The following is a 26,907-nucleotide window of genomic DNA, read 5'->3' as shown; positions in this document are numbered from 1 at the left end:
ACATGAAAATAAAAACAATAGATTTACGGTTCTCCTTTCTTGACATCGTAACTGAAAATAATATTTGCATAAGCTTATAAATATTGATGTTTCTAAAATATCCGCCTTAGTCTCTGACGTAGCAAGTGGCTGTCAACTTGACAGGCGTCACAGTCGCAATCGGCAATGTTCGATTCAATTCGGCTCTTCCCGTCCGGTGGTAAACACAGCCGCGTGCTGTCATAGGGGGACGGGCTTGGTCCACAGTCCACGCCATCCCCACAGAAAAGCCCCCGCACGTATCCTCAATGGACATTCCTGCCCTTTGTGCGCACACAGTGAGGCAGAGAAAGAGCCGGGCTCGATAGTCGATTGCTTCCGTCTCGGGCTCGAAACCATGGCGGAACAGGGGGATAATGTTACCATTCCTGAGTTTGACACTCTCCTCCAAATGGACCCGTACCTTAAACCCTACGCGAAGGACTTCAAGCGGAGGTAAAGGCTTCCCGAATGGCGCTTTGGTGCAAAAAGAAATGAAAAGACAAATGGCGCTGAATGTCACGCGCTGAGGTCAATGCTTTGCGCTAACATTTGTCTGTACCTTTGGACCCCTAAAGAGGAAGCACACAACTTCAAGCTAAAAAAAGAGAAGTTTGCAACACCTCGAGGTTCCCCTGAATTTTGGCGTGACCTTTAAATGACATTGCGGCTCCTATTTGTCGACATTCTGAACATGTGCTTCGTAGAACAGAACAGAACAAAGTGACCAGTTCGTGCTGTTTTGACAGTCGGCGGTTCTGAGCATGCGCGCCCTTATCGTGGCTAACCGGTGACGTAAGCAACGCGTCAATTCATAGCGCCAAGTTCCGCGGCCATTTTCTTTAGCCACTCTCGTTGGCGGGCAGATTGAATAGAAATAGTTTGGAGGTGAGATGGGAGGCACATTTATTTATAGAGCTCACGAAAGCACAAACACATCTGAAACAAAGGCTTGTATAGAAATACAACTGAACGGAAATCATTAGGGGTATGACACCAAACGATTTTGCTCAACTCAAACAGCTGAAAATGACATCACAGTTGCTCAGGGGCCAGGTAACTTACTCGTACTCCGTCATATTGGTATAATATAATATAATGTATATAATATAACCTTAGTGCTCTAAGAAATTACCTTTCAAAATATTTTTGGAATAATTTGCAACCTTTTCAAACACCACACGTTTGCCATTGTTTTCTATTCCACTTACTTGCTTTCTGCCACATGGACAAACCCTGGCTATTGTTTAGAAAGCTTTTGTAAAGCCCCTACCTGCTGGCTGTTGAATTAAAACCACATTGTTAATAGCCAATTGCTTGTACGGAACAGGATCTCCGAACTCCACTCAGAGGTCACATTGCTATTATTTTCGTGAGGGTCTGCTTTGTAATGTGGCAGGTTCGGGACCGCCCGCTTTGTATTTCCAACTCGCGTGGCAGGCTCCAACTTTGCGTCGAGAAGACAAGTGTCAGTTCCATCACGCGCCCAGCTTGGGATTGTCAGGCTTCAGCGAGCCTGAGACGTGGGCCTCAAACGCGAACGAACGAACGAACGAAAGAGCGAGCGAGCGAGCCCCTGCTGATGGAGCTGGAGTAATTGTTCCCTACTGTGATGCCTTGGATTGATAGTTGTTCATCAGTTTACAGTCAGAACAATATTTGATATCTCAGCATGAGTCAAAAGTTGAATAGTCCTTAGTGGTGGCAGATTTGCATATTTCCTTTTGTTTGAAAAATGACAAACTTGTTTACCAAACAGATTTTTGATACTTTTTCATGATAGTATTTGTATTTATTTTTTTCATCAATTGTTAGTGGTGGGAGTCACGTAGCAGCCCCACCGCTGGCTGCGGTTGTGTGCAAACGTTCATTTGCGATTTGACATGATGAGGCACTGCCCGGTGCAGGCTCTGGAGAAGCTGCCGGCATGCCAGTCTAATCAGCGGTTCGACTTACTTTCTCAAGCTGTGGCATCACGCCGAGTCTCCTCACCCGCCGGCGGCACACCAACAATCGAGCCGGTTTATCAGAAAAAGACCTTTGACCGCGCGGGCGGACCCTTCAGATCTCAGCGGCGTGTCTGTTGAACTTTGACCCCCGCCAGCTTCAGCCAGCCAGCTGGCGTCGGCCCGCCTCCCGCCGGGGAGGTAGTTGGTGTGAGCGCCTGCAGCAGCAGCCGCGTTCATGATTGCGAGAAGCAGCGGCATCGATGCGCTGCGCAGGTTACAGCCCCGCCGGGCCTTGCTCTGTTGACACGCTTCATTATTTACCCGTCTGCTTGCGCAAGACGGCAGGAAATCTTGCAGCTCGCGGCGCCGTCAATTGGAGCCGACCAAAAGGCAAGCGGGATTTCGCCGACGCGCGACCCCGTTTGAAGCCAAACCATACCGGTTATTCAGAGCGAGACTGACATTGATGCAGTGACTTGAAGTTCCGATTGAATATCATTAGCTGCGGCTGAATCTCGGTTTCCATCAGTCAAGCTTTCTGCCCGTGTCTGGCTCTCCATTTAGCCTCATTAACGCCGCACGTAAAGCGACATTAGCCGGCCGGCGCCCGGTGCTTCAACGTCAGCGCGCTCAACACGACACATCTAAAGATTCCGACTGTCGTCTCGTCTTCGTGCGATTTGAAAAGAATCTCTTCCGGCATAACCTTGAACAAGTGTCCCGATGTGACCCTTACAAACAAGCCAGGCTAAACTTGTTGACATACAAAGCTCGTCTCGCAGTCAAGATGCATCACTTGGGCTTACTTCCTTGACATCGATGACTTTTTTTTTTTTTTTTTCCATTCTGTCTGTTCCAGCCTTGGTCTGAATCGGCTCCTTTTGCTCTTTTACTATCACGGTTGGACTTTCAAAAGTTTTTTCCTCCTCGTTCGGCGAGCAGCTGCTGAGAAATGACGCCTATTGTCCATCAAGCCATCATTCCGTCGCCCAAGGGCATCGGAAAGCTCAGCGTAGACGCTACGGGGAAGCGAGTGCACTTAACTCGGCTGGCTGAAAAAAGCTTTCTGTCCCGGGGGTTGCGGTGAGATGGGCGGGGTGGGGTGGGGGTGTTATGGACACCGGCTGGCTGTAGAAGCTAAGTGAGATGAATTACTAAGTATAGTCGGCGTATCCTTCCTGAAAGGTGAAAAGACGGCGCTCCAGGATGGTATTAGGCCAAGTTGCTTCAAAGCGCTTTCACGCTTTGCTGTATGGGAACTCCTGATGGAAAAAAATGATAGCTCACACGATTTTGCCGTGTATCTGTGCTAATCCTCACGCATTTGGGAAGGTTCTGAAGTCCTGAACCCGCCCACATTTCCACAAACGAGATCTGTCTGCGTGGCAATAATAACCAAGCTGCGACTTATGATTATTTTAATAATCAATGAATTGTGGGTGGGAGGAAAAAAAATCCATTTCCATCCCTTATTTAATTGAATTGAATCGTTCAACCTTATTTTTGAAGGCCATTTAGCGTTTTCATCTGCTTGTTGTTTTTTCAGATACGAGTTGTTCCAAAAGCAGCTTTTCCAGCTGGAAGAGGCGGAGGGCGGCTTTGACCAGTTCACACGAAGCTACTGGAGCTTCGGCGTGCAGCGCCGGCCCAACAACAGCCTCTTCTTTAAGGAGTGGGCTCCGGCTGCAGAGGCCCTCTTCCTCACCGGTGATTTCAGTAAGTGGACTCCAGGGAGCGGGGAGAGAGGGGGGGGGGGCACCGCTCCTCCATCAGCTAGCCTTGTCCTCTGCTCACTACTAGACCAAAAATATGAGTAAGTCTTGAAGAGATTTCATTGCACGCACAAAGGTTGCATATCAGCCGAGCGTTTAGGAAGAGATTCAGCAACGCTGCCTCGCCGAACACAAAAGGGAAGCAGAGACTAAGATAAGGAGCGCGCGCGCGGGCGGCCGGGCGGGCGGGCGGACGGCCGGAGGTGCAACGAGGCTATCGGGCTTTTTGATCGGCCGACCCGGGAGTCGGAAATGTGGAAAATATTGATCACGCGGAATGGCTTTGAATACTGAAGAGCGAGCGGGGTTGTCTTCTTTAGACGGCAGGAGGGAGTCTGTCTCGAATTTTTTACGAGCCGCTTATTTCATCATCATCTAGGCCAAAGCTGCGTGTTTGCGCCCAGACCTTCTTTTCACCCGCCGTGCCAACTTTTGAAAGTCAGATCAAGTTAATGGTCTCCGTGTCAGTCGAGATCATTTATTTTCATCATCATTAGCGACGTTGCACCAGACTGCCTCTCTTCCGTAGATCAACAACGCACCTCACACCCAAAGCCCTTTTCAGCTGTTTTCATAGCGCTCAGCTTTTTTTTTTTTTTTTCCTCTCTCTCGCCGCCTCTCTATCAAAGCGATCGGAGCGCTCGGCTTTATTGCGCATACCGGTCGTGACGCATGACTCTCGTTTGACACATCGAGGAAGGAAGGGAAAAAAAAAAATCCCAGCATAAAAATAGGCTTAACTGCTTCCTACCTGTGCATGAAATGAAATGACTTTGATGCTACGTAGGCTCAGCCCACGTGAGATGGTGTCGGCAGAAAAAGAGAAACTTTTCATTTAGGATGCCTGCTTCTGATTGGGGCAAATTCCCATCGTAGGAGTTTGTGGAAAGACCAGCCCTGAAATTTGCTGCTTCGACCCAAAACAGCAGACAGCCTGTTCAATTTCCCTCGTTGGATTTCGTCATAGTACAAACTCAAAATGAAATCCGCCAAAATGCTTGCGCAACGATTCCAAAAGGGATTTATTTGGAAGGCTGCACCAGAGTTGCCCAAATAAAAAAATGAAAAAACATTTAATTTGTTCTGAGATATTCAGTACATTAAAATGACTATCAATAAAATCAAATTGTGTTTTAAAAATGTTACATTTGTAACTTTTTTTCTTCTGTACCTGCTGCTAGGAGTCGAACCCAGAACTTGTCGAGTGCGAGGCAGATGCGCTTCCCCCAATCATTCAAATCTCGGCCAGTGAACACGGACGCGGCTCCCTGCTCGTTTTATCGCCCTTGCACATTTTTCCGCATTCCGTGGCCATTTTTCACCAAAGCGAAATCCACCGAAGCACCGTCGTGACATTTCCTTGTGCGAGAGTGATTACATTGTGACGCCACCCACGCCGTCACCTTCTCTGATTTAACTAGCGGCAACAGCCACGCATATGCGGCGGCGGGTGCCGCTCGCTCGCTCGCTCGCTCGCTCGGGGGTATAAATCGCACATGAATTGGAGTGTGTCGCGTCACTTGTGCCTTTCACTTCCCATCCTGCCATTGTTGTCCGTTCATCAAGGGTAAGCAGATATGGATTAGAGACGCGGGCCGGATGGATCGGCGTGATAAATAGTGAGTGTTCTAAAAGGCTGCCTTCAGCTGCCGCTAATGTGCTCTCAGCAGGTTCTTTGATTCACCGCTGGCTGAGGAAAACCGAGCAAGGCTGGCACAAGGCAAAAAAAAAAAAAAAAGGAGCAAAGTGACTTTTAATTCTTTCATTAGCAATCAGAAATAATGAAATTCCCCACAGCGGGCTTTTACAACCCAACATTCGGCGACGACTGGAAAAATAAATCCCCGTGCTTGATACTTTTGAACTCGACTGTCTCGGGATTTACTGCGATATTAGTTATCACACTTTTTTGGGCATCTGCTCATGAGATGTGCCACCACCAATTCATTAGGCGAGGAGCAGAAAGTCTTACTGCCTCGTTCTGTTGTATGCCATCATCCAAAATGTCTTGGAAGGACAACTAAAGTTTTCCGTGCAACGCCAGATAAATAGATAGATTGATCAGAAGGCGTCATGTGCAGGTCAGCTCCGTTTGGGATGCGACAAGCTTACTCATGTTTCTGTGCTAAAATCAGATTGTGTCATGCTTGTGTTTTTCTTTCTCCTCCTAGATGGCTGGGACAAATTCTCCCACCCGTACACCAAAAGAGATTACGGCAAGTGGGAGCTGATTCTCCCGCCCAAGCGTGACGGCTCTCCCGCTGTGGATCACAACAGCAAGCTCAAGGTAGGCAACAGCGCATCTTCACGCCGGCTTTGGCGCCCTCAGCGGGTGCCGTGTTCGACGCCGCGCCCCCTCGCCCACGTCTCGCCAGTGCCGAGCGGAAGCGAGATTACGGCGCCACGTGTGCGGTGTGCGCCGCAGAGCCTTGTTTTCATTTTCACTCCCGCGGGACGTCTGTTTGTTCGGCGCACAAGGCGGCCCACTGCGGCTGCAGATGATTGTTTTGGAGCGCTTGTAAAAAATTCATCAAGGTTAAATGCAAAGCACACACCTCCGAGTCGTTTTGGAGCTTTGTATTCAAGGACAACAAGGGCGTCGACTGGCTGGCTACTTTATAGCACATGCTAGCTAGCTACTTTGTCACACATGTGGAACAGCAGTTGAATGGCACCTTCTGGTTTTGACATGCAAGCCACGCACGGGATGGACGGTGTCACGGTACTGCCGTCCTTGGGACTGGGTCATCGCCGGACAGGCCGCCCGGCTCCCATTGTCAGCGTCTTGGGATGATAAGAAGCAGATGGAAGCGCTGGCACGTGCCCGCCACCCTGCACCCCCCCGCTGCCCATCAAGGGCCGCATCGCCGTTGAAATAAATTCCCCGAGCAGCGGTCCCTCTAATGTAGAGCCCTCCGTCCCCTTTGTTCTGAGGTCCAATTTGTCTCGGCAAACAAACGTGGGCTCAGCGCTTGCTCTTGATGACGCCCGGCAGGGAAGAATTTTTGAAGTAATCAAACACTTCACACCTCGCATGTCGCCGACTGCCTGGCTTTTTTTCTTTTTTTTCCCGCATTTCCCGATGCTGGCCAATTTGTGTGAAGGACCACCTGGGTGTGTTTATTTTTCCTAATCCCGTACGTTTTGAAGAACGTCATTCGAGGGAACTCGGACCCCCGGGAGGCCGGCTGTCATGAAAACGAGCCCAGGGGCGTTGTGGCCGGCAGCGCACGGGCAGGTGGCGCCGGTCATTAGTGCACGGGAGTCGGCAGAATTAGCCGCCATCTGCGGGGGACAGAGCGCATACTGTGCCTGACATGGCACACTTGACTGCTTGCTTTACCTGACGCTCCTACTTCCATTTATATTTTCAAGAGCTTTCAAGCGCTGAAGCAATTCAAGCCACTTCCGGGTTCATTCTGAACCGCAAAGGGGGGCGTCCAATTGACTGGGCTTCAGCCGAATTACTCAACAATCAACAGAGGAGGTCTGGTTAAATTGCTCGGTTGTTCAAAAATCCCGTCGGGCATCCCGTCGCAACACGGCAACGACTGTAACGAGATTGAGCGCGACCAATCTTCTAATCGATACCGAGCAGCCCTTTCTTGATGTTGACGCGCCAATTAAGTGCGTGATCCATGTTGTGTAGCTTCTCCTCATCCTTTGGTTATCTTCTTGGACCAGGTGGTGGTTCACACCGAGGCCGGTGAGCGCCTCTACCGGATCTCGCCCTGGGCCAAATATGTGACCAAGCCGGAGAAGGAGGTCATCTATGAGTGGGTTCACTGGGACCCCCCGCATCCCTACATTGTAAGTGACGCCATCTTACCGCTTAAGGAGTTTGATGATTATTTTGGCAGCTTCACTTTCTGTTTTGTCAGTCATTGGAGCCGTTTCGTCATGCGCTTCAAATGGCGGGTCGAAGTTCTGTTGCGTAGTCGTCAGAATGTTAGCGGCAAACAAATCTCTTGCAGAAAGCGTGATTCACACCGCAGCGGCCTTTGGCGGAAGATTTATTTTTTTCACAGCTCGGGTGAGGATGTTTTTGCTCCGTTTTTGCTCTCCTCTCAAGCACATCCACCCACGGCCCCTGAAGCCCACGCACCTGAGGATCTACGAGGCCCACGTGGGCATCGCGTCGCCCGAGGGAACCATCGCGTCGTACAACAACTTCACCGTCAACGTGCTGCCTCGTATAAAGGACCTGGGTAAGACGACGTGATCGCTGCTTACCTTCATTTATTCATTTAGAGGAGTGTCTCTATAGGCTGTATTTAAAAAAAGAAAAACGACTTTGTGTCGCCTTACCCAAAGCGAAATGGAATCAACATTTTCGACAGCGGCAGCCTTGTAATGTCGCATAGACGTCTCGTCGCCCGCGGTGACGTCTGAACTCAAAAGCGTTCGTCGTGCGTTGGCCCCTCTTGGCCGTCTGCTTATTGTCGCTGGCAGGTGGAATGAAACTGGGCCATACTACAAAACCAGTTCATTTGGCTCACTCAAATATCCCAAAAGAATTTGGGAGCTCACCCTGCTGACACATTTTTTAACCTTATATGTTGGCTGGTATGATTTACAAATCAACAAGACAAAGATTTGCGTGAAACGGGAATTGAGCCAAAATAGCCTTGCGCTGTGGGCAATGTTGTCGTCGGGCGCGCTTCCCGTGCGCTCGGTCGACATCCCACTCGGTCTCACCCAGAGAGACCACGACGAGGCCTGCGGTGATGGCAGGAAATGAGGCGACGCGAGCGAGCGAGCAGATGCCAGCTGGAGTTGTGCTGGCTGAATTGCGCTGAAAACCTTTCTACGCCTCTTTCCAGGTTACAACTGTATTCAAATGATGGCCATCATGGAGCACGCCTACTACGCTAGCTTTGGCTATCAGGTCACCAGCTTCTTTGCAGCTTCCAGGTACAAATCTATTTTGTCCAGGATTTGGGATTTTGTTCATCTTTCTTCTGAGCGCAAATAAAATGTATGCCTTTGGATACCTATTCGATTTATAGCCTCCAAAAAAAGGCTCGGGTTGGATTTGAAAAACATTGTAATTGCACAAAAATCAGAAACACGTCACTACTGCGGACGTTCCATTACCAAATAAAAATCAAGATGGCCCGGTAACGCCTCGTCAGTCGCTAATGACCGGCAAAGAGATTAGCCCCATATTTGCATCGTCACTCCAAATATTTGTCGAGTCGTATCGGTGGCGACGCCGAGACAAAGCGTCCAGCAATTTCCTGCCTGGCGTCCGATCAAGGTGAGGGCGCCTGACCCCGGCAGTAATCTCTCTGTAAACACATTTCCGGTTAATCCAGAGAGCTCTGATAAAGCTCGACTAGTCTGAGTGTTTATCTTCTGTCCCCTCGCTCGCTCGCTCGCTCGCCCGGCAGGCCCCCGTTCCACCTTCACCGCCCCTCCCCTCGCCTAAAGCCCCGAGTGTAAGGTATATAGTGTAATTTCACCCATGATTGATCTCTCAGTGTCATTTAAAAGCGGAACGCTTGAATGGCGGGAAGCGGCTAATATCGCTGCGATGCTATGCTATGCGTGCTATGCGTGCTGCTTCACAAGGAGGCCGATGAAATGATAGTGGCGGGCGAGGACGGACCGGGCAAAATTGGACGACTTTGCTCAAGGATAGTTTTAGGCCACAACAAATAGCTCGTCTTCGTCTTAGGGAACGTGCAACCGTTTTGAAAGTAGTATTTGGAAACTTCGTCAATAAGCGTGAGCTCTTCTTCTTCTCAGCCGCTACGGCAATCCCGACGAGCTGAAGCAGCTGATCGACGTGGCGCACTCCATGGGTATCGTGGTGCTGCTGGACGTGGTCCACAGCCACGCGTCCAAAAACACGGAGGACGGTCTCAACAATTTTGACGGCTCCGACTCGTGCTTCTTCCACTCGCCCCCACGCGGGGTTCACAGCCTCTGGGACAGCCGTCTCTTCAACTACTCCAGGTACCAATACCCGGCCGGCCTGGGGGGGTCTTCGCTCTCCCCCAGTTTTTTTTTTTTCTTCACGCTAACGATGTGGCCCAGAGAAGCTTCACAAGCCGCCGGCTGCCGTCGGTCATCACGCCAGGCCGTCCGTCTTCGGTAGCACCCGGTAGATCCTCTGCTCGGAATGTTAACAGAATGTTCACCTTGTGGGCTTCCTTTTTTTTTTTCCTTGCCCCAAAATACTTTTGATTTCTAAAATATTGAAGCAGATAAATTATTCATTTCAATTTTCCGCAGCATTTGTGTCCGGCTCGACCGCCCTTGAACACACGGAAGGATATTTTGTTTTCTTAGCAGATAGAAATCCTTTTCCCCAAATTCCAGGCTCACAACATGTCAGCCTAATTTATATTACCTTTTCAAAGATGCCAAAGTCACCTTGAGGCGGCGGCCAAGTAAATCAAGGCGCTGCGCCGCGCTCCGCGTTTGGCAGGCCGGGAACGGCAAACCTCGCAGGATGGCGCCACGCGCGCTCCAGATGAGAGGGACTTCTGAGCAAGTCCTAATCCGACCACCTCTCCGGGATGGTTGGCTTGTGTTCCGCTTCAATGTGCCTGTGGATTCTTAAGATAGGAGGAAAAAGAAGCCAGCGCCAGTGCGGCCTTTGAAAACAGCGCACACCGTATTTTCACGCAGAGCGCGAGCACAAAGGGATAATGATGGCATCTCTATTTGTGTTTTTCGGAGCCGCAAAGATCTGATAATCATCCGTGCAGAGGGCCAGCGCAAATAGCAAATTTGTCGATTAAAGGAAGCAATTGTAAATGCGATGAACTCTGCTTGATTTAGAAGATCGAAGAAAGACTCAACAACTCCAAAGTGGAATTAGCAAAAGTCACTTCCAATTGCTACTTTGTCAAACCTCGTGGCCACCCAACACTTTTAATTGAAATCTAGCAAAATTGATGCTCATGTCATATTTACGATTATTGCAGGTGCATTTGCTTTCTTACCAGCAGCCGTGCCAGAACTTCAATCTGCCGTGGTGACAGCTTGACTCGGGCGCATCGCGTTAAACGGGTCGCCGTCGGGTTGGTTCAGCCGGAGGGGAGCGGGCTTAAAACGCGATAAGCGGCAACTGCGCATGAAGAAGAGCTGGAGGAAACGCTCCGTTATTTGAATGGTGACTCAGCGCTTGTAGGGAAACCTATAGAAATCGTGATCTATATTTTGGATTCTACCAGAAACCAATCCAAATTGGTCCAGCCAGCACTGGTGTTGATTTGATGGGCGACGCTACGTGTCAATTCTGACGCCCCGCTATCCTTTATTTTGGAAGCCGTGAGTGGATTGTGCTGGCACGCAAACAAACGAGGGCACTGCATTGGTTTGGACCTTCGGATGTGTGGCTGCTCCAGCGGCAGCAATCTGACTCCATTAGCGCTGCTTCATTCCATTAGGGCTCCCCTAACCGTGTTTCAGTCTTACACTTAAGCAAGAGCACTGTGTAGTTTGCAATTTGCGACTGAGCGATGACTTCATCCAGCCGCGTGTCCCCGACCGCAGAGCCAAGCACCCGGCCCGTAATTGGGCTTGATGATGAATGGCACCGTGGCTCCTAATGTGGCAGGACGGTTTCATCCCGGACCCATCCCCCCCACCGAGCTCTGGCTGCTTATTATCTCCATCCCCGGAGGATGCACCGTGCCCGCCGTGTCTTTGTTGGCTCTGTGCAGCAGAGTGAAGGACCTAATCTATTTATCACAGGCGCCGCGTGACCACCCACCCAGCCCGGCCGCTGGCTCGGTCGGGGCTCCTTCTCGGTGCTGATGTAACATTTTGCGTGGCACCCGATAGCACGGGTCAAACATCCCTGAGGATGAGGAGGGCTCAGGACTGGTTCAAAGCTGCTGGGGTGATTGATATGTTTTAGAGAGGAAGTGAGGGAGGGGGGTTGTTGGAAGTAAGAACTGTTAAGTGTGGGGATGGATGTGGCACTTCGAGAGGTTATTGGAGTGGTCGTTGCCGCCGCCGCCGCCGCTGCTGCTTTTTGACATGATGAAATGGCCCTGGTACATCACTAAAATTTCAAAGCGCTTACTCGCTCTGCTTGCCGTGTGCTGGCAGAAAAAAAGAAAAGAAAAGAAAAGCTTGTTTCGTTTTTTGGGGTCAGGCATTATTACGCACTCATTTCCTTTGCTCATCCTTCACGGGTCAAAGCGATGTGCAACGAACGCCACACGTACGTCGGTCGGAACGTTGCTTTCATTGCTCTTCTGGTTTTGGGCTTTGGTCCACGGAAGCCTTTTTTGCTTAGGTGCGAGCCCACGTTGCAAAATTGCAGACACTCACACTTTAATGGGCGTCGAGGGTGTCGTTCATTTGGCGCTCATTACGTGAGCAAATCTTTGGCGTGTTGCCATGGAGACATCCATTAAAAAGGAAGCCGGCCTTCTGAGAAAAGAGCCAAAAGCAACATTTTCTCTGCGGTGGGCCTTGGGGTCTCTCTCCGCTGGACTAAACGCCATTAAAAGCACTGACCTGAATTTGAATGTGGCCTTCATGAATTTGGATCAGTTGATTCCCGACCATTTTGGTGGTTCTCAATCCAATTTCATGTCAATCAAACCTGGTTCTGACAAGTTGTTTTTTTTACATTGTTCACAAAGGCAATATTAATCAGCCTCCCGTGTTGAGACGAGACGAGCGCAGAGTACACAAAGAAGGTTTTTTGGTCGGACTTGCCCGTTCCGTTGGTCTCCTCAGAATTCATCTTGGTTGCCCAGTGCAACTTAATAAAAGCCCAACTTGAACATAGTCCAGAACTTAAGCCACCTCGGCTTATTTCCAAGAAAACACAAATGACAGCGTCCGGCCGGCCCTCTACGCTAATGAAAAGGCCTCCTGCCCGCCGCCGCCTCGCCTCGCCTGCGACACCATGACGCTTTGGTTATCAATACGTGAATGTCCCGCAGCGCTTGAAATTAATTTCTAGTGTTCAAAGTGCATGTTGAGGACGTGTGAATAATTCAAAGCCGCAGCAGCCGTGTCTGACCTTGAGTGTGTGTGTGTGTGTGTTTGTGTGTTGCTAGCTGGGAAGTGCTGCGCTTCCTGCTCTCCAACCTGCGCTGGTGGATGGAAGAGTACAAGTTTGACGGCTTCCGTTTCGACGGCGTCACCTCCATGCTGTACCACCACCACGGCATCGGTGAGAAGTGAAAATGGCCGCCGTCGAGCTGTTGAAGAATGCCTCCGTCTTCCTCCACAGGCGTGGCCTTCTCGGGCGACTACAGCGAGTACTTTGGCCTCCACGTGGATGAGGACTCGCTGGTGTACCTGATGCTGGCCAATCACATCCTGCACAAGTTGCACCCGGACTGCATCACCGTGGCCGAGGTAGAGGTCGTCGTCTTTTGCGCCGGCCCGCGGCGGCTATTAGCGAGGAGCCACTTCATCAGCGGCCGCGGCGTATTCATTGCAGTAATTAGGAAGAAATGCGGAAAGGCAATGAGATGTCACCCTGGTCGGCCCGAGGATCCTCGGAGGATCGGCGCCGGGGACGCTTTTTGACCTTCTCATTTGTTGGCATTCCCAAACAATGTTCCCGTAGGAAGGAATGCAAATGGAAAAATCATGCCCGCTCCAAAACCTTAATTAAGTGGAAAGGCTACCTTTTGACTGACAGCTTATAAAAGCCACAAACTAAAAGTTAACCACCGGAGGATTCTGACTTCATGGCCTTTAGCCCTTCCCACGATCAAACTCGACGGAAAGATTGGCTCTGTAGCGTCGGCCGGCGAGCTTGTTTGGAATTTGCTGGTGGGCGTCTCTCCTAACTAAAAATGGCAACTTTTGTGCAGGATGTGTCAGGCATGCCCGCTCTGTGCAGGGCAGTGGAGGAAGGCGGCCTGGGTTTTGATTACCGTCTGGCGATGGCCATCCCCGATAAGTGGATTCAGGTAAGATGAGCGTTGTTTTCAAACACACCTGCGCGACTTCAAAAGTAGGATGAAAGGCAATCTGTCTGAAATAGCGTGGTGGCGTTAGTTAGTTCCCCGGACCAAAGTCTCACAGGACGTTTGCACGCTGTCGACGAGTGCGGGCTTTTTTTTTTTTTTTTTCTTTTCTTCCCAGCTAATATGATCAAAAGTCTCCTCGTGCGCCAAGCACTTGAGTATTATTTTTTTTCTCGCCCCCGAGCGGTGGAAGAGGTTTAATCTTCCACCAACGAGCTCTTTGTTCATCTTTTTTTTTTTTTTGTATTATTATTAAGGCGGCACTCATTTATTTTGTTTCATGTTTAATCCCACCTCCCGCCTGAATGGGAAGGTCATTCTTCATCCCCTCAAACAAAAGACGTCTGGGCGACGATATGCGCTTGTTATAGCCAAAATAAAAGCGTTTGACCTCTTCCTTCACCGTGACCTTGCCGTCGACTGGCTAATTAGCACCCGCGGGCGCGTCGACGTACTCTGCCGTATTCTCCCCGGCCGGCACGGAACGCCAAGGTCATCTGCTCGCGGAGCCGCACGGAATGTCACGACACGTCCGCCCGAATGTCTTCACTTGTGCAGAGGTTGCAAAAGTACTCACACCCACATTGCAATTTCCCAATGACTGTGAGAAAGAAGTATTCACCTAAGTAAATATCTTTGATTATTGGCAAAAACGTCCATTATTCAAGATCATGTGAGCAAATCTAGGCCAAGCTTTTTCATGGCACGACCTATTGCCTGGAAAAACAAATTTGTTGCTCCCAACGACAAGCATTTCTCAAAGAGGGCGATTACGGCTAAACCTGCCATCAGACGCACGCGTTTCCTCGCCCGCTGTTACGTCTATGAGTCCAAAAGAAATGTTTTACGGTGGTCACCCAGCGGCGACGTGCTCGGCCACATCAAAACCAGACCGGCGGCAATTACTCTGGACGCGAGCTTTGTTGTTTGTAATGGATCCTTTTGTTGTCATTTTGACAACGTCGGACAGATACAATTGACCACTCGCCGCTTGTTCACCCACCAGATGGGGAATTCTTGGCACGGGATACCGCCGACGTCCTTCCGCACAACAAGTGCTGAAGCACCCTTTCGATGGCCTCTTCAGCCCAAAGTGCCCATGCTCGAGTACTTAATGGGCCGCTCCGGCGCGGAGAGAAAAAAACGTGTTTATGAGCAACGGGATGAAAAGCCATTGCGGTGCCAACGTGAACATTTCATAGAGTTGCTTGCATCTTGTAACGGATGGTTGCGCTGCGCGTTTATAAACCTCAGCTGCACACTTTTGCATCTGTCCAGTGTAACTCGGATTTTAAAATATGTTTCAAAATATCACAATACTGTAGGAAAACATTTGAAAAAAAGAATGTGGAAAAAATGAACTTTTTTTTGTTTTTGTTTTGTTCTGCTCTTATGGAGAAAAAAAGAAGAAAAAAAGTCAACAGAAACAAGTTCTCTGTTGCAGAAATTCCACCGGCACATGTACGCCAATTAGCACAATTGTGCGAGGATCTGCAAAGTGCACCAAAGCGCTTGATCTTGATACAACCATGTGATGTATGACGCGCTCTCCAGGCTTTTGCCTCTTCAATTAGGGAACGTTGTTAACACCAAGGAAAGAAAGATAGACACGCTTGGACAGCGTTATTTATAGCCTCGCATTTGTACCCGCCGAGTCCCTCGGTGCCGCAAGCTTGGCGTCACGCTGGGTTCTGTCCTGCCGGTGACTCACTCCGTACGACTCATTTAACAGCGGGGGGCGAGGAAAATGAAGATCTCTCAATAAGGAGGAGCCAAATATTGGGAATCTGACCGGCCCCAATTTCAGCAATTTCCACCCCCTCGCTGGGAAAGTGGGCAAAGGCTCAATGCTTCCAGCGTCTGTCTAAGAAGCATTAGTCATGTGTTATAAATTTGGAATTCCATCCCGATGACTAGTGCAAAAAAACAAAAATTGCCTCCCATGCTGCAGCGCGGTTATAATTGGACCAGTTTGCGGTGGCAATAAGAAAGGAGAATTCTGCCTCATCCCTGGGCTTCTCTCGACTCCAAAGACACCCTTGTCATTTTAATTGAATAAAAACAACACGTTTCTTTCTGCCGACATTTTCTTTGCGCCGTCCATCACGGCGGAAGCGCTATCAATTAGACGCCGCTTATCAAAATTGCTTGTTTACGCCGCGCCTGGCTTTGACCTCCTCGCTCGCTCGCTCCGCGAGGTTGATTTTTAGTAGATAATAATGACTCATCCGGGCCACCGTGTTTGATGGAAGAAGATGTCGCCGTGTTGTAGGGATTTGAATCGTTTTATAAAATGGTTAAAAATAGCCTGACCTGAATGTACTCTGTCGGTGTAACTATTACATGTGAAAGTGCTCATTATAAACTCAACATGAGATGAGCCTTGACAGACAATTCATTTGAGATGAACAATTCACAAAAAGGTATGGATTAAAAAATGATTGCAAATTAGTATGCAGACTGGTGTGGACCTCTGAAGGTCCGGGAACCTCGTTTTGAGGACCGCCACACTAAAGGTTGCTAGAATGGCTCGTAAAGCTACACTTCTTTTCTTTTTTTCCTCCACATTTTATTTCCATCCCTGCCTAATTAATCCAAGCGCTCTTTGGCTGGGCTTCTGACAGCCGGCTTGTAAAAGCAAGATTTGTTGCGCCGCCACCGCCGCCGCTCATTACCATTGATGAAGTCGAGCGGTTGGTCGGTCGGTCGGTGGGTGGGTGGCACCGAGAGGGCTCGGGGGTCCGAGTCGCGGTCGAGCCGGTGGTCGTCAAGCGGGTGGCTCCCCGTCTCCGCTCGGACGGCGGCGCTACCCGAGTAATTGCTCCCACAGCAACGCTGAGGTTGCACGGAATGATTTGGAGTGACTGAACGGTGCGAGTTGCCGGGCGGGCTTACATACTGTCCGTTTGTCTGAAACACTCGTTTCGTGGCTCCAGGTGACTTGCATGTGTCAAATCTAGTTACTGCAACAGTCCTGAGGTGTCCTTCACGCACTCAGATGGACCCACAAGGCTAAGGTGAAACGTGGATATCCTTATATACAGTAAATATAGAAAGCCAAGAGCCCCGCCATTTGGTCCGAGCGCCCAGTTCATCTGGGACATATCGATCGGCACAATTTACTCCCCTTTGCTCCGAGGATTACCTCTCTGTAGAGTAATATAAAGGTTTCCTCAGCTGTCACTCAGATGTCAGGGCAAATGCCAGCCGGCACGCTTCAAGCTTGTCACCGGGATGGACTCGCCGCCTGCCACGTGCCGGCCGCATCGAGCCGGACCGGCCGCACGTCCATCACCGAGAGCTCCGGCCAAAGTCGCTTTTATTCCCTTGAAGAAGCTGCTTGTTGCAAACGGTGAAGATTTACAGTGGGAAATGTATTTCATACCTGAGACCAAAATGGATTTTTACCCCTCCCACTACAAACTGTATCCCTTTGTCAGGTGCACAATTCTTAAGAGGTCAAGCGTGCTTGCTTCAATCTGTTGAATTTTCAAGTATGCTAAAAGTGACACATGCCACAAAAGAAAACTACAGACGGGACGATATCGTTTTGTCCACTAGGTTATTGCTAACTTATTGTGAAATGCCATCAACGAGCGAACAAAAATTGGCATCATTAGAAATCTTCAAACAACTGCTTCTTTAACAAACATGGCGCAGCAACACATACAAAGTGATCATATTACAATACTTAGAGGTGTGCTAGCATACTAAAATACCTTAGACCAACAAACAGAGCTGCAACGCTTACAAACAAAGTCTGCTTTATTGTCAATTTCTTCACATGTTAAGACACACAAAGAGATTGAAATGACGTTTCCCACATAGTCATGTTCAGAGGTTGAGGTTGGCTTCAAAAAAATAATGAGGTGCGCGGGTGTCGCGGGAAGGCCGTATTAGCCGTCGCGACCCCTGTTGTAAATGATTCCCGTCAAGAGGCTCGCGAGTGGGCCCGGCCGCCATCTGCCCATTGATTCCTTTTGCTGGGATTTATTGCGGAATCCCCGCGTTTGGATGAAAGGCTGTGACCTTGCCCGTCTTCTGGTGCCACCTCGCCGCCCGTGGGCTGCGGAGGAGTTATTAAAAACTCTATTAAAGCCATTCAGCGAGCACACATAAGTCACAGTGCAGATATAGAGATGTCACAACAAGAGATTGATCTGAGAAAGAAGTGTAACCCAGAGCAAACTCCAGAATGCCTCCGAGATGTAATAGCCCGCCTGTGGACATCAGTCACAAAGTCCCAAGTTGGGCTCCTCTACCTTTGTTTATTTATTTATTTATTTATTCCCTCCCCGTGCTTTAGATCCTGAAGGAGTTTAAGGATGAAGAATGGGACATCGGAAACATTGTCCACACGCTGATCAACAGGCGCTACGGTGAAAAGAGCATCGCCTATGCGGAAAGTCACGACCAGGTTAGCATTTTGGTTAGCTTTGGGGAAAGACTTTGCGCTCACGATGCCCGGACTCCATTTCAAATTTCCAGGCCCTGGTCGGGGATAAAACGTTGGCCTTCTGGCTGATGGACAAGGAGATGTACACCAATATGAGCTCGCTGGTTCCCATGACGCCCGTCATCGATCGCGGCATGCAGCTGCATAAGATGATTCGCCTGCTCACGCACGCTCTGGGCGGCGAAGCTTACCTCAACTTCATGGGTGAGTCATCTTGCCAACGCCATGCTGAGCAGTGAAAATCCCAATTGCCGTCAGAGCAAGAACCAAACTTTGATCAAACAAATCTTAATTGATATAATATCAGAAAATAGTCAGCTTTTTCCTTACTTTGATCCCATCAGGAAGGGGGTGGGGGGGGCGAGCATTAGCTTTCGCCGCTACATTTGGAGACAAATCACCAGCAGTGAGTCATAGATTAGCATCAATGTAGCTTTCCAGTGTTTGACTGCCATTTTGCACCGCTGGGTGTGCAGTCCAGCCAAATTCCAAATGCCCTGCTGCTAAAGACATTCAAGATTAATTAAAGATGTCACACGTTGACCTTGGTCTCTGCATGCTCTCTGGATTCATGTAAATACAGAAAAGGCAAGGTATCCATTGCCTGTTAGCGCCACCTGCTGACCGGCCGTGCAGCCTCCTTAGTACTCTGACTGAGGAGAAAATGGAGCGATTCAAATTTTTTTTTGTAGGTGCTTATCACCACATCAGCGCACCTCGCTCGCGCCGGCTGTAGAAAATTGGAGAAGCAAGTTAAAGGATGTTTTGCTATTTGCTAGCATAGTGTCTTCAACTTTGGCCGATTCTAGCTGCATACGGGGAGGCAATCAATCTTTGAATGTTTGAGCAAGATTGAACACACTCGCCAGAAGTCGCGTCCTGCTGATCTTCGCTTTTACATTGATTCTAAATCGATACCATTCCTGTTTTGCCAAATAAGCTCCATTGATCAATCTCACCTAATTGACTTGACATTAGAAAAACAGTCTTCAAATGTTTTTAACCTTCAGCCCCGGAGTTTCCGTCACATTTCCAAAACGTATCGCAAATCTGCAGCTTATCGTGAGTAATTATGCAAGCGGGGGAAACCGCATTGACCTTTTACACTTTTTTGCACCGCTGCAATAATCAATCAAGCACTGGCGAGGTGACGACTCGAACGAGGCGGCGGCGGCGGCGGCTCGCTTTTCAGACGCGCTCCTCATTCTGTCAACGAGCGTTTGAAGCGCGCGGCTCCGTCAAGGCAGCTGAATTAAAGGCAGGGGAAAAGAAAAAGCATATTGTTCTCCTGCGAGAGCTGCTGTCGGCCTCATTATCGTGGCCTGATAACATTCATCATGAGCTAAAGTTGAAACCTTTGTTGAAGAAAAAGCCAAATAAACGCAAAGGAGGAAGGTTGACAATCGAAGCATCATTAAGGCAAATATTCATTAAAGTCGCAGTCAGTCATCCTGTGCTCAATTGGTGGCGCAACACATTTAGACAAACAATAGCACATTCCTCACATTCTTCATCTTGTGCCCAAAAAATCCAACTCAATTGATTGCGGTGTACTTCTTGAAAAGGCCGAAACAATCCTCAACTGTAATTCAAGCTCTAACCAAAAGAAATCAAGTCAGTTCAAAGGTGCAACGACGCCACGTGTCAACAGATCAATGAAGGCAGAATCTACTCGCCGGTCGGTGCTGAGGCAAAGCAAATATAGTTTGAGCTAGCAAATCAATTTTTCCCGGCTCGGAAAGTGTGGTTTATTTATCCGTGAGCGAGCGACGCTGCGAGATGGATACTGTAATGTGGTGGATGGCATTAACGGCAGCCGTGAAACGCCTGGCGGCTCTTTATCGCCACATCAGCACACCGGCTGACTTTCACAGCTCGCGGGGACTGCTGATAGATAACCTTGCGGATTTACGGGGCAAAATGACCCGACCGGAAACGTCTCCCGGTGTCTGCCGTGTTAAAGCCTTGCTGTCTTTTTCAAACTGTAAATAAGTGCATCGAGGACCAAATTCAATTAGAATATTGATTGGGGGATCAGCAAAGTAGCTTTGCTCGCTCGGCCACGACCGAAACGTGGACGCAAAGTTTTCAAGCATATCGTTCAAATATTGATTCAAATACGAATGGCAAGAACTATTTTTGAAAGGATATGAACACAAGTGAGTTGAAAATGATTCGGACTGTAACGTCCGTTAACGAATGAAATGTTTTTTCCAGCATGGCATGATTTTCATTCAAAGTAGTAAATATTCAATCAAGACTTGATGAATTCAAAACCAAAAGCATTTTTGTTGCCACGTCCGCGTAGCTCAACGCTCACGGAGGCTTTTGACATGCTAATAGTCGGTCGGCATCACTCGTGGGGTGGGCTCGTGTAACTTCAAGTTGTTGTTTTCCCCGTCGCCAATCTGCTCTGGCCTGGCCTGGCCCGGCCCGGCCCTCATTGATCTTCCCCTCTTGCCAGAAATCCCTCCTGTGGTAAACACATCGATCGCGGCGGCTAATTACTGAGGGGACCGAGCGTGTCACTGTCAGACGCTCGCTTATCTGATGCGCGTCTGCCTTTGCGCGCTAATGAGATGCCTGACGTAAGCCCGTGTAAACATGGCCGCTCGTGATAACGCAGCGTATCTGAAACTGCAGCGTTCCATTTTGCCTACTTCTTATTGGGGAACAGAAAGGTTGATATCAAATTGACATGATCTCGTCGAAGGGTTCTCTTCATCTTTTTCAAGTTTGTGCTAGTCATACAAGCTTTTTGGACCTCGAAAGATGAGCACTTATTAACTCAAAAGAAAACATTTCCCCTTTGTATAAAAGCGCAGATTTGGTTTCTTTTGGCCGCGGGGAAGAAGGCAATTACGTCTGTGATCAATAGAGGCGTACGGGGAGGAACGATTGGTGAGGAAAGAGCAACAATTACCTGGCGGAGGTGTGTCCGATGGGTTTCTCTCAAGCGGAGATGAAACGCTTTTACGCGGGCGGCTCTGCATCAATCCGCACGGAGGAGCGAATGGCCGGCTTATTACTCGTCGTCCTCCTGAAAGGACCAAAGGCTTGCAGATGTGACTCAAATGTGTGCCTTTAGATTTGGGCTCATTCTTTGGCTCTAGGCTTGGAGTTAAGAGAGTTGCGCTTTTGGTTTTGGGCGAAGGTCTCGTGTTCCATACATTTGCGTTCAAATGAGCGGGATGAGGTGTCTCACTCATTTTTGTCGAGTAAAAACTGTTGAAATATTTGAAAAAGATGCACGGCGTGCGTATCTCTATGTTTTAAAAGTGAAGACAATTTGCAATTTTAGTATTGACGCTTGATTTGTCTTGTGAAATGATGCGGTGGGCCGTATCTGGCCTCGGGTTTGAGACGTATGCTATGTGGAAAAGAACCACTACCTCGGTTTGAATAGCGGCGTCCGCTTTGATTTGCTAGCGCACAAATCAGACCTTCAGACAAATCAGTCGCTAATGGAGCTACAGCTCCATCTTGTTTTGGTCATCTTTCCAAATGGAGCAGGAACAGCAAGTGCTCGGGGCCAGGTTGCCGGCAAATAACAAGCAGAAAGAAAAGCTGGGCGCTGAACATAAAAAGCGGAACGCTCCGGGGGGATTGCGCCGCGCGCAGGTCGCTTACTCCCCAAATAGCAGCGCCTGCGCTAATCCACGACGACGCTCTATATTTGCGTGCGACAGGAAACGAGTTTGGTCACCCCGAGTGGCTGGATTTCCCCCGAGAGGGCAACAACGAGAGCTACCACTACGCCCGGCGGCAGTTCAACCTGCTGGACATGGTGAATCTGCGCTACCGGCAGCTCTACAACTTTGACCGGGACATGAACCGCACCGAGGACAAGTACGGCTGGCTGGCCGCCCCGCCGGTAAGGACTTTTCTTTTATATCCAACACCGCCATCTTATTTCTCGGGACAAATTCAAAGCTTAGCTTCCGACGGTCTTGCGCGACGCCATCGACGTCAGGGGCAGACGACAGCGGCCGGTCTTCAGTTTCAAAGGTCTTTGAGCCGGGAATGGCGCTGACGAGGCAAAAAAGAAGCTGCCTGCAAATGCGTGTGGCTCAATGCTTTTCATCCAAATACAAGAAAGGCTGTTTGTAAAACTTTGCTCTGAGGAACTGCCAAGGGTGGCACGAAAACCGTTGTTGGCCGTTGTTGCATCACAATCACTTTTACTGTTAGTAAATCATTTTTGACTTGAGTAATACTTGAAGCCACCAGCAACTTGTGATGGAAATAAACGCCCGCCTGTCAGGTTCACCTTGGCGAGGGTTCCCTCTTCGCTCTCATCCGCCATCGCGGCTCTTCAATTAATAGCGTCGCTTAGACCTTTTTTTTTTTCCCCTCGCCTGCGCTAGCCAGATGATGTAAACGCAGAGTAAATTGATCGGGATTAGGCGCGAGTGTGCGTAATTGATTCGCCGCACGCGAGAGAAAGCGCCTCTTCACCTTGTTACTCTCCTGACCGCCGCCGCCGCCTTCGTCGTCCTCCTCCGATGCCAACTCTGGATAATTACAATCGCGTCTGCCCCCCCCCCCCCCCCCCCCCATATCGATTGCAAGTGCTCTACTTTTATTTCCCAAGCGCTTGTAACCAAAGTGGGGAAAAGTTGAACTCAAGTCATCGTCTGCCTGCGCTTGCTTAAGCCTTCAAATCATTTCAGTTTTTCCACCGGCACCGGAATAATAACCAAACGCTCCGAGCACTTATTTGGGACATGATTCTATTTAACGTGCCTTTGACATTGATAACGCCCGCTAACGAAACATTAGCATGGGCTGACGAGCCGAGACGACGGCCACCTGGAATCCGCATTGTAATCCTCACGACGATGACTATTCACGGCGTGTGCCGGCGTCAACCCCCCCCCCCCCCCCCCCAATCCGCCCGCAGGCCTTTGTGAGCGCCAAGCACCAGGAGGACAAGGTCATCGTGTTTGACAGGGCCAACGTGCTCTTCATCTTCAACTTCCACCCCAGCAAAAGCTTCCAGCACTACAAGGTGGCCGTGCAGGCGCCGGGCAAGTATCCTTTTGCAGCTCTCCTCCAAACGCTCGGTGAAAAATATTCATTCATTCATTTTCTGGCTTTAATTGGCAATGCTGATTGTGATATTGAAGGATGATGCCAATAGCTGAAGTCATTCAGTGGGACACCGCTTCCATGGTTGAAATTGTTTGCCGCTTATGAAAGCGGATTGCACGTTTGGATCCAAACTTAGTTACGTGGCTTATTATTGGAGACAAAAGGCGTGCGTGCCTGCTGAGCCGAGGATAAAAATAAAAGCGCTGCGGCAGGAGGCAAACGCGGCCGTGGTGTTTATTTGCAGATGGGGAGGGGCAGAAAAAGAACAACAGCGGCAGATGCTAATCTCTTAATATCGAGCGCTAATCGCGAGCGTGTTTGACGCCGAGTAATTACAACCTCTTGACGGGGTGAAGCCGCGCCACTTAATTGCCTCGCTGCTGCTGCTGGCTTTTTGATCTTTTCAAAGTGAGTGAGTGAGTGAGTGAGGCCTTCCGTGTCATTAGACAGCGTCCAATCTAAGCGTGTGTGTGTGTGAGTGAGTGAGAGAGTGCAAGTTTGGGACTTGCAGATGTTTTAAGACCTTTGGACTGGCTCGCTAACTGCTTTGAACAACACGGCAGATGCGCCACGTGATCTGAGCGTTAGTCCGTCTGAGCGCCTCCTCAAATTGCTGCTCGTATTGTTGAGGGATTATGTCTTTGCGTTCCCATCAATGAGTGCCAATCAAAAGCCAAGATGGAGGAACGCTCATCGATGTTGTCCAATAAGCCGGGAGGAAGCCCAATTCGGCTGCTGTGATTGCGGCCATCGACGAGTAGAAATTGCAGAGCGAGACGTGAATTTATTTCATCAACTCGTCTTCCTTCTAGCACAGACATTCAAAAACAAAAGATCTAGACTTTGTTTCTTTGTAAAACCGGAACCATTCGATGTTTTTAGCTCAGCACCTTTGTTGTCCAGGTCCTGAAGAATCAAAGCAGCCCCAGACTGATGTTATTTTGATGGCAGTTGCAAACTTTTCTTGAATGTCATTGTTTGAGCGCTTACGTGAGGCCAACAGGTCTCCCGCCTTGCAAGCAACATAGTACAAAGTACTTTTCAAGGACAGTGGAGTGCGCACCAGATCGCATCTTCATCCCTCTTTGCTGCCCCCCGTCAACTTTTTTCCCCAAGGTCCTTAGCGTGGAGATGGACTCCCCCTCTCGAGTCGTCTCTTTGATTGCACTTGTTTTGTCGCCCCTTGCAGCCGCACAAATTGGATTGCTCAGTTTGGAGGGTTTTTGTGCGCGTGATGGACGAGCTTATGTCTTCCCGGGCTCGCTCGCTAGATTGGAAAAGCAAATAGATGTGTCGGGGGATCGTTCGGAGACTCGGCTCACGTACGGGCTGTGTTCTTTGCCGCCGGCTTTCTCGCTCCAGCCGTTTCTTAGTCGCTCGGCAGGCCGGTCGGCCTCGGAGACGCCTTGACTGGGAAAGGGAAACCAGCTTGTTTGGACTTCACACAAAGTCTGCCGCAGTCGAGGAGATGAGGACGACTTAAAAGAATTGACCAAATAAATTCAACACCCAGTAGGCGTGTCGGACCGGTAATGAGCTTTCGTCATTCAGATGAGCCGTTCGTTACCTTGCACTATATCAAATCCATTGAAATAAACTAAGATAAATAAAGAGATTAAAAAAATATATATTTTAAAATTTCAATGAATTAAAAAAATAAATGGAATGACTTAATTGCCTGCTTTGCCTCCAGTTGTGGCTTCACTTCCCTTAACGGCGGCGCGCCAGGTACAAAATCAAGCTGGACAGTGACGACGAGGCGTACGGAGGCCACGGGCGGCTGGACCACAGCACCGAGTTCTTCTCGGAGCCGCAGCCCTTCAACGGACGTGCCCATTCCATGCAGGTAGGTAGTCGTCGCTTCCGGGTTGTCTAAAGCAAAGTCGCGCGACGTTAGCCGACCGACGCTGCCCCGCCGGCTCCTCGGGTGTTCCTCGGGTGTTCCTCGGGTGTTCCTCCATGCCAAAGGAAAGCATTTTCATCCAAGATATTCTAAAAAAAATCAAAACTCTGGCTCCTCATTAGAATCCGCTCGCTGCATTTGCCGACATAAAGGATGTAAATTATTCAGCGCGCTACCTTTTCATGTGCGGCGTGGAGAAGAGCTAAAAAGGGGAACGACTCAAGGCGCCGGTTTTGTTTACATGAACTCGACGTGAACCTCGTCGCTAAGCAGATAAGGCTGCAGCTGCTTTGCTTTGCTTTGCTTTCTCATCTAGGAGCAATGGCTTTTTAGGTGAACGGCCACGTTAGCAAGTGACGGAGGCAGAGTTCAAAACAAAGGCTTCAACTTTGGTTTTGTTCATGAAACGCCATGCCGGTCGGTGTGACCATTTGGGCGGGGGCCAAAATGACCCTCCGAAGCGCAGTATCCCATTTAATTGTTTACGGCTCGGCTCGACTCTCGCTCCGGCGCCGGTAACTCTGTGGGGAAATCGAAAGGCGTTTTATGTGCGCCTGACTGTTTTCTTTCTTTTTCATGAGATGACTAATGGCGCTCGGTGGCTCTCGGCCCGCCGAGCGTGCGCGGAATATCAAAGCGGTTGATCAAAGAGCAGATTAGTGGCACACGCCTTGTTCTCAAAATAAATGCGTCGGTCGCCGTTGTCTACGTGATCTTTACATGCTCACTTCTTCTTATTTTGAACCCTCCGTCTTCATTTATGCACCATCTCCTCAATGTTGTCTCCGATACGAAACTAGCCTGCGCGACGGCTTTCATCTGGATACGGGTGGCTTTTGCGTTTTCTGCGTCTTTGTTTTCTTTTATCGCCTACTCCAAAATGTATGGTCACTGTCACTTATCAATGTTGAGGCAGATATCTTTATTGTTTTGCTTTTTGCAAGGTCCGCTGTGTAGCTACTATTAACACTTTGACCTTTCTCCCCCCCCCCCCCAGGTGTACATCCCCTGTCGGACTGCCCTTGTGCTGGCCAACGAGGAGATCAATTACTGTTATTAGAGGCCTACACACACACACACACACACACACACACACACACACACACACACACACACACACACACACACACACAGTCTCTGGTAAAACATTGACGGTCGAATTTTATTTTGCACTTTTGGATGTTGATGTCCGTTTTCTTTGTGCGGGTGCCGCTTCTTTCCGTGAAGGCTACCTTTACACATATTGACTGGATGATTTGCTGTCAGGTTCACTCACACTTTGCTAAGACTTCAAAATAGCCTCGGCACAATTGTTGGCAAAGTTGCTTAGTGGGGAACCTGCAAATCCGTTCACCAAAATACACTGTAGTCTTAGGCAGAAGCAACAAAAACCTTTGGGGTAGTGCAAAAGTGCTGTAAAACCTCGGACGGATTCTTTTTCCCCTTAATTTGACAGGAGGCTCATTAGTCAATGTTGAATGCAGCAGGATACGTGCAAAAGTTTGTTTTCATGTGCAGCAGGTCAGCGTCCAACGTGTTTTTAAGGGTACCCTTGTGCTAAGGTGACACCCCTTGACAGTATTTACCAGCACTTCACTCATCTGTGGGGGCATTGTAGTGATAAACATGGTGTAATTTGCACAGAAATGGAATTATGGAATATGAAAGGATGCTATTTGGATGATCACTTTGGACCTCATTGCAAGTGTTGTTTTTGCATTGTGGAATATTAAAATGTGCCATCTCGCAACATTCA

The 26,907-nt window shown here is 49.2% G+C and overlaps 1 protein-coding gene across 1 annotated transcript; it reads left to right on the top strand.

The window, feature by feature from the left end:
• Positions 1–136: 136 nt before the first annotated feature.
• Positions 137–26,907, top strand: gbe1b (glucan (1,4-alpha-), branching enzyme 1b). Its single transcript, XM_085916742.1, has 17 exons — positions 137–474; positions 3,514–3,683; positions 5,911–6,026; positions 7,424–7,549; positions 7,812–7,947; positions 8,563–8,653; positions 9,491–9,700; positions 12,775–12,890; positions 12,951–13,078; positions 13,543–13,641; positions 18,005–18,115; positions 18,187–18,358; positions 21,844–22,028; positions 23,058–23,188; positions 24,977–25,094; positions 26,149–26,215; positions 26,258–26,907. Exons 1-16 carry the CDS (start codon positions 377–379, stop codon positions 26,209–26,211), a joined length of 2,070 nt encoding a protein of 689 aa, XP_085772868.1. The 5' UTR covers positions 137–376; the 3' UTR covers positions 26,212–26,215; positions 26,258–26,907.

This window comes from Syngnathus leptorhynchus, chromosome 7, assembly GCF_054491065.1.
Source record: "Syngnathus leptorhynchus isolate UIUO chromosome 7, UIUO_Slep, whole genome shotgun sequence".
In the NCBI taxonomy this organism is placed as follows: Eukaryota; Metazoa; Chordata; class Actinopteri; order Syngnathiformes; family Syngnathidae; genus Syngnathus; species Syngnathus leptorhynchus.
The sequence above is the reverse complement of the archived record's forward strand: the minus strand, read 5'-3'. Positions and strand labels throughout refer to the sequence as shown.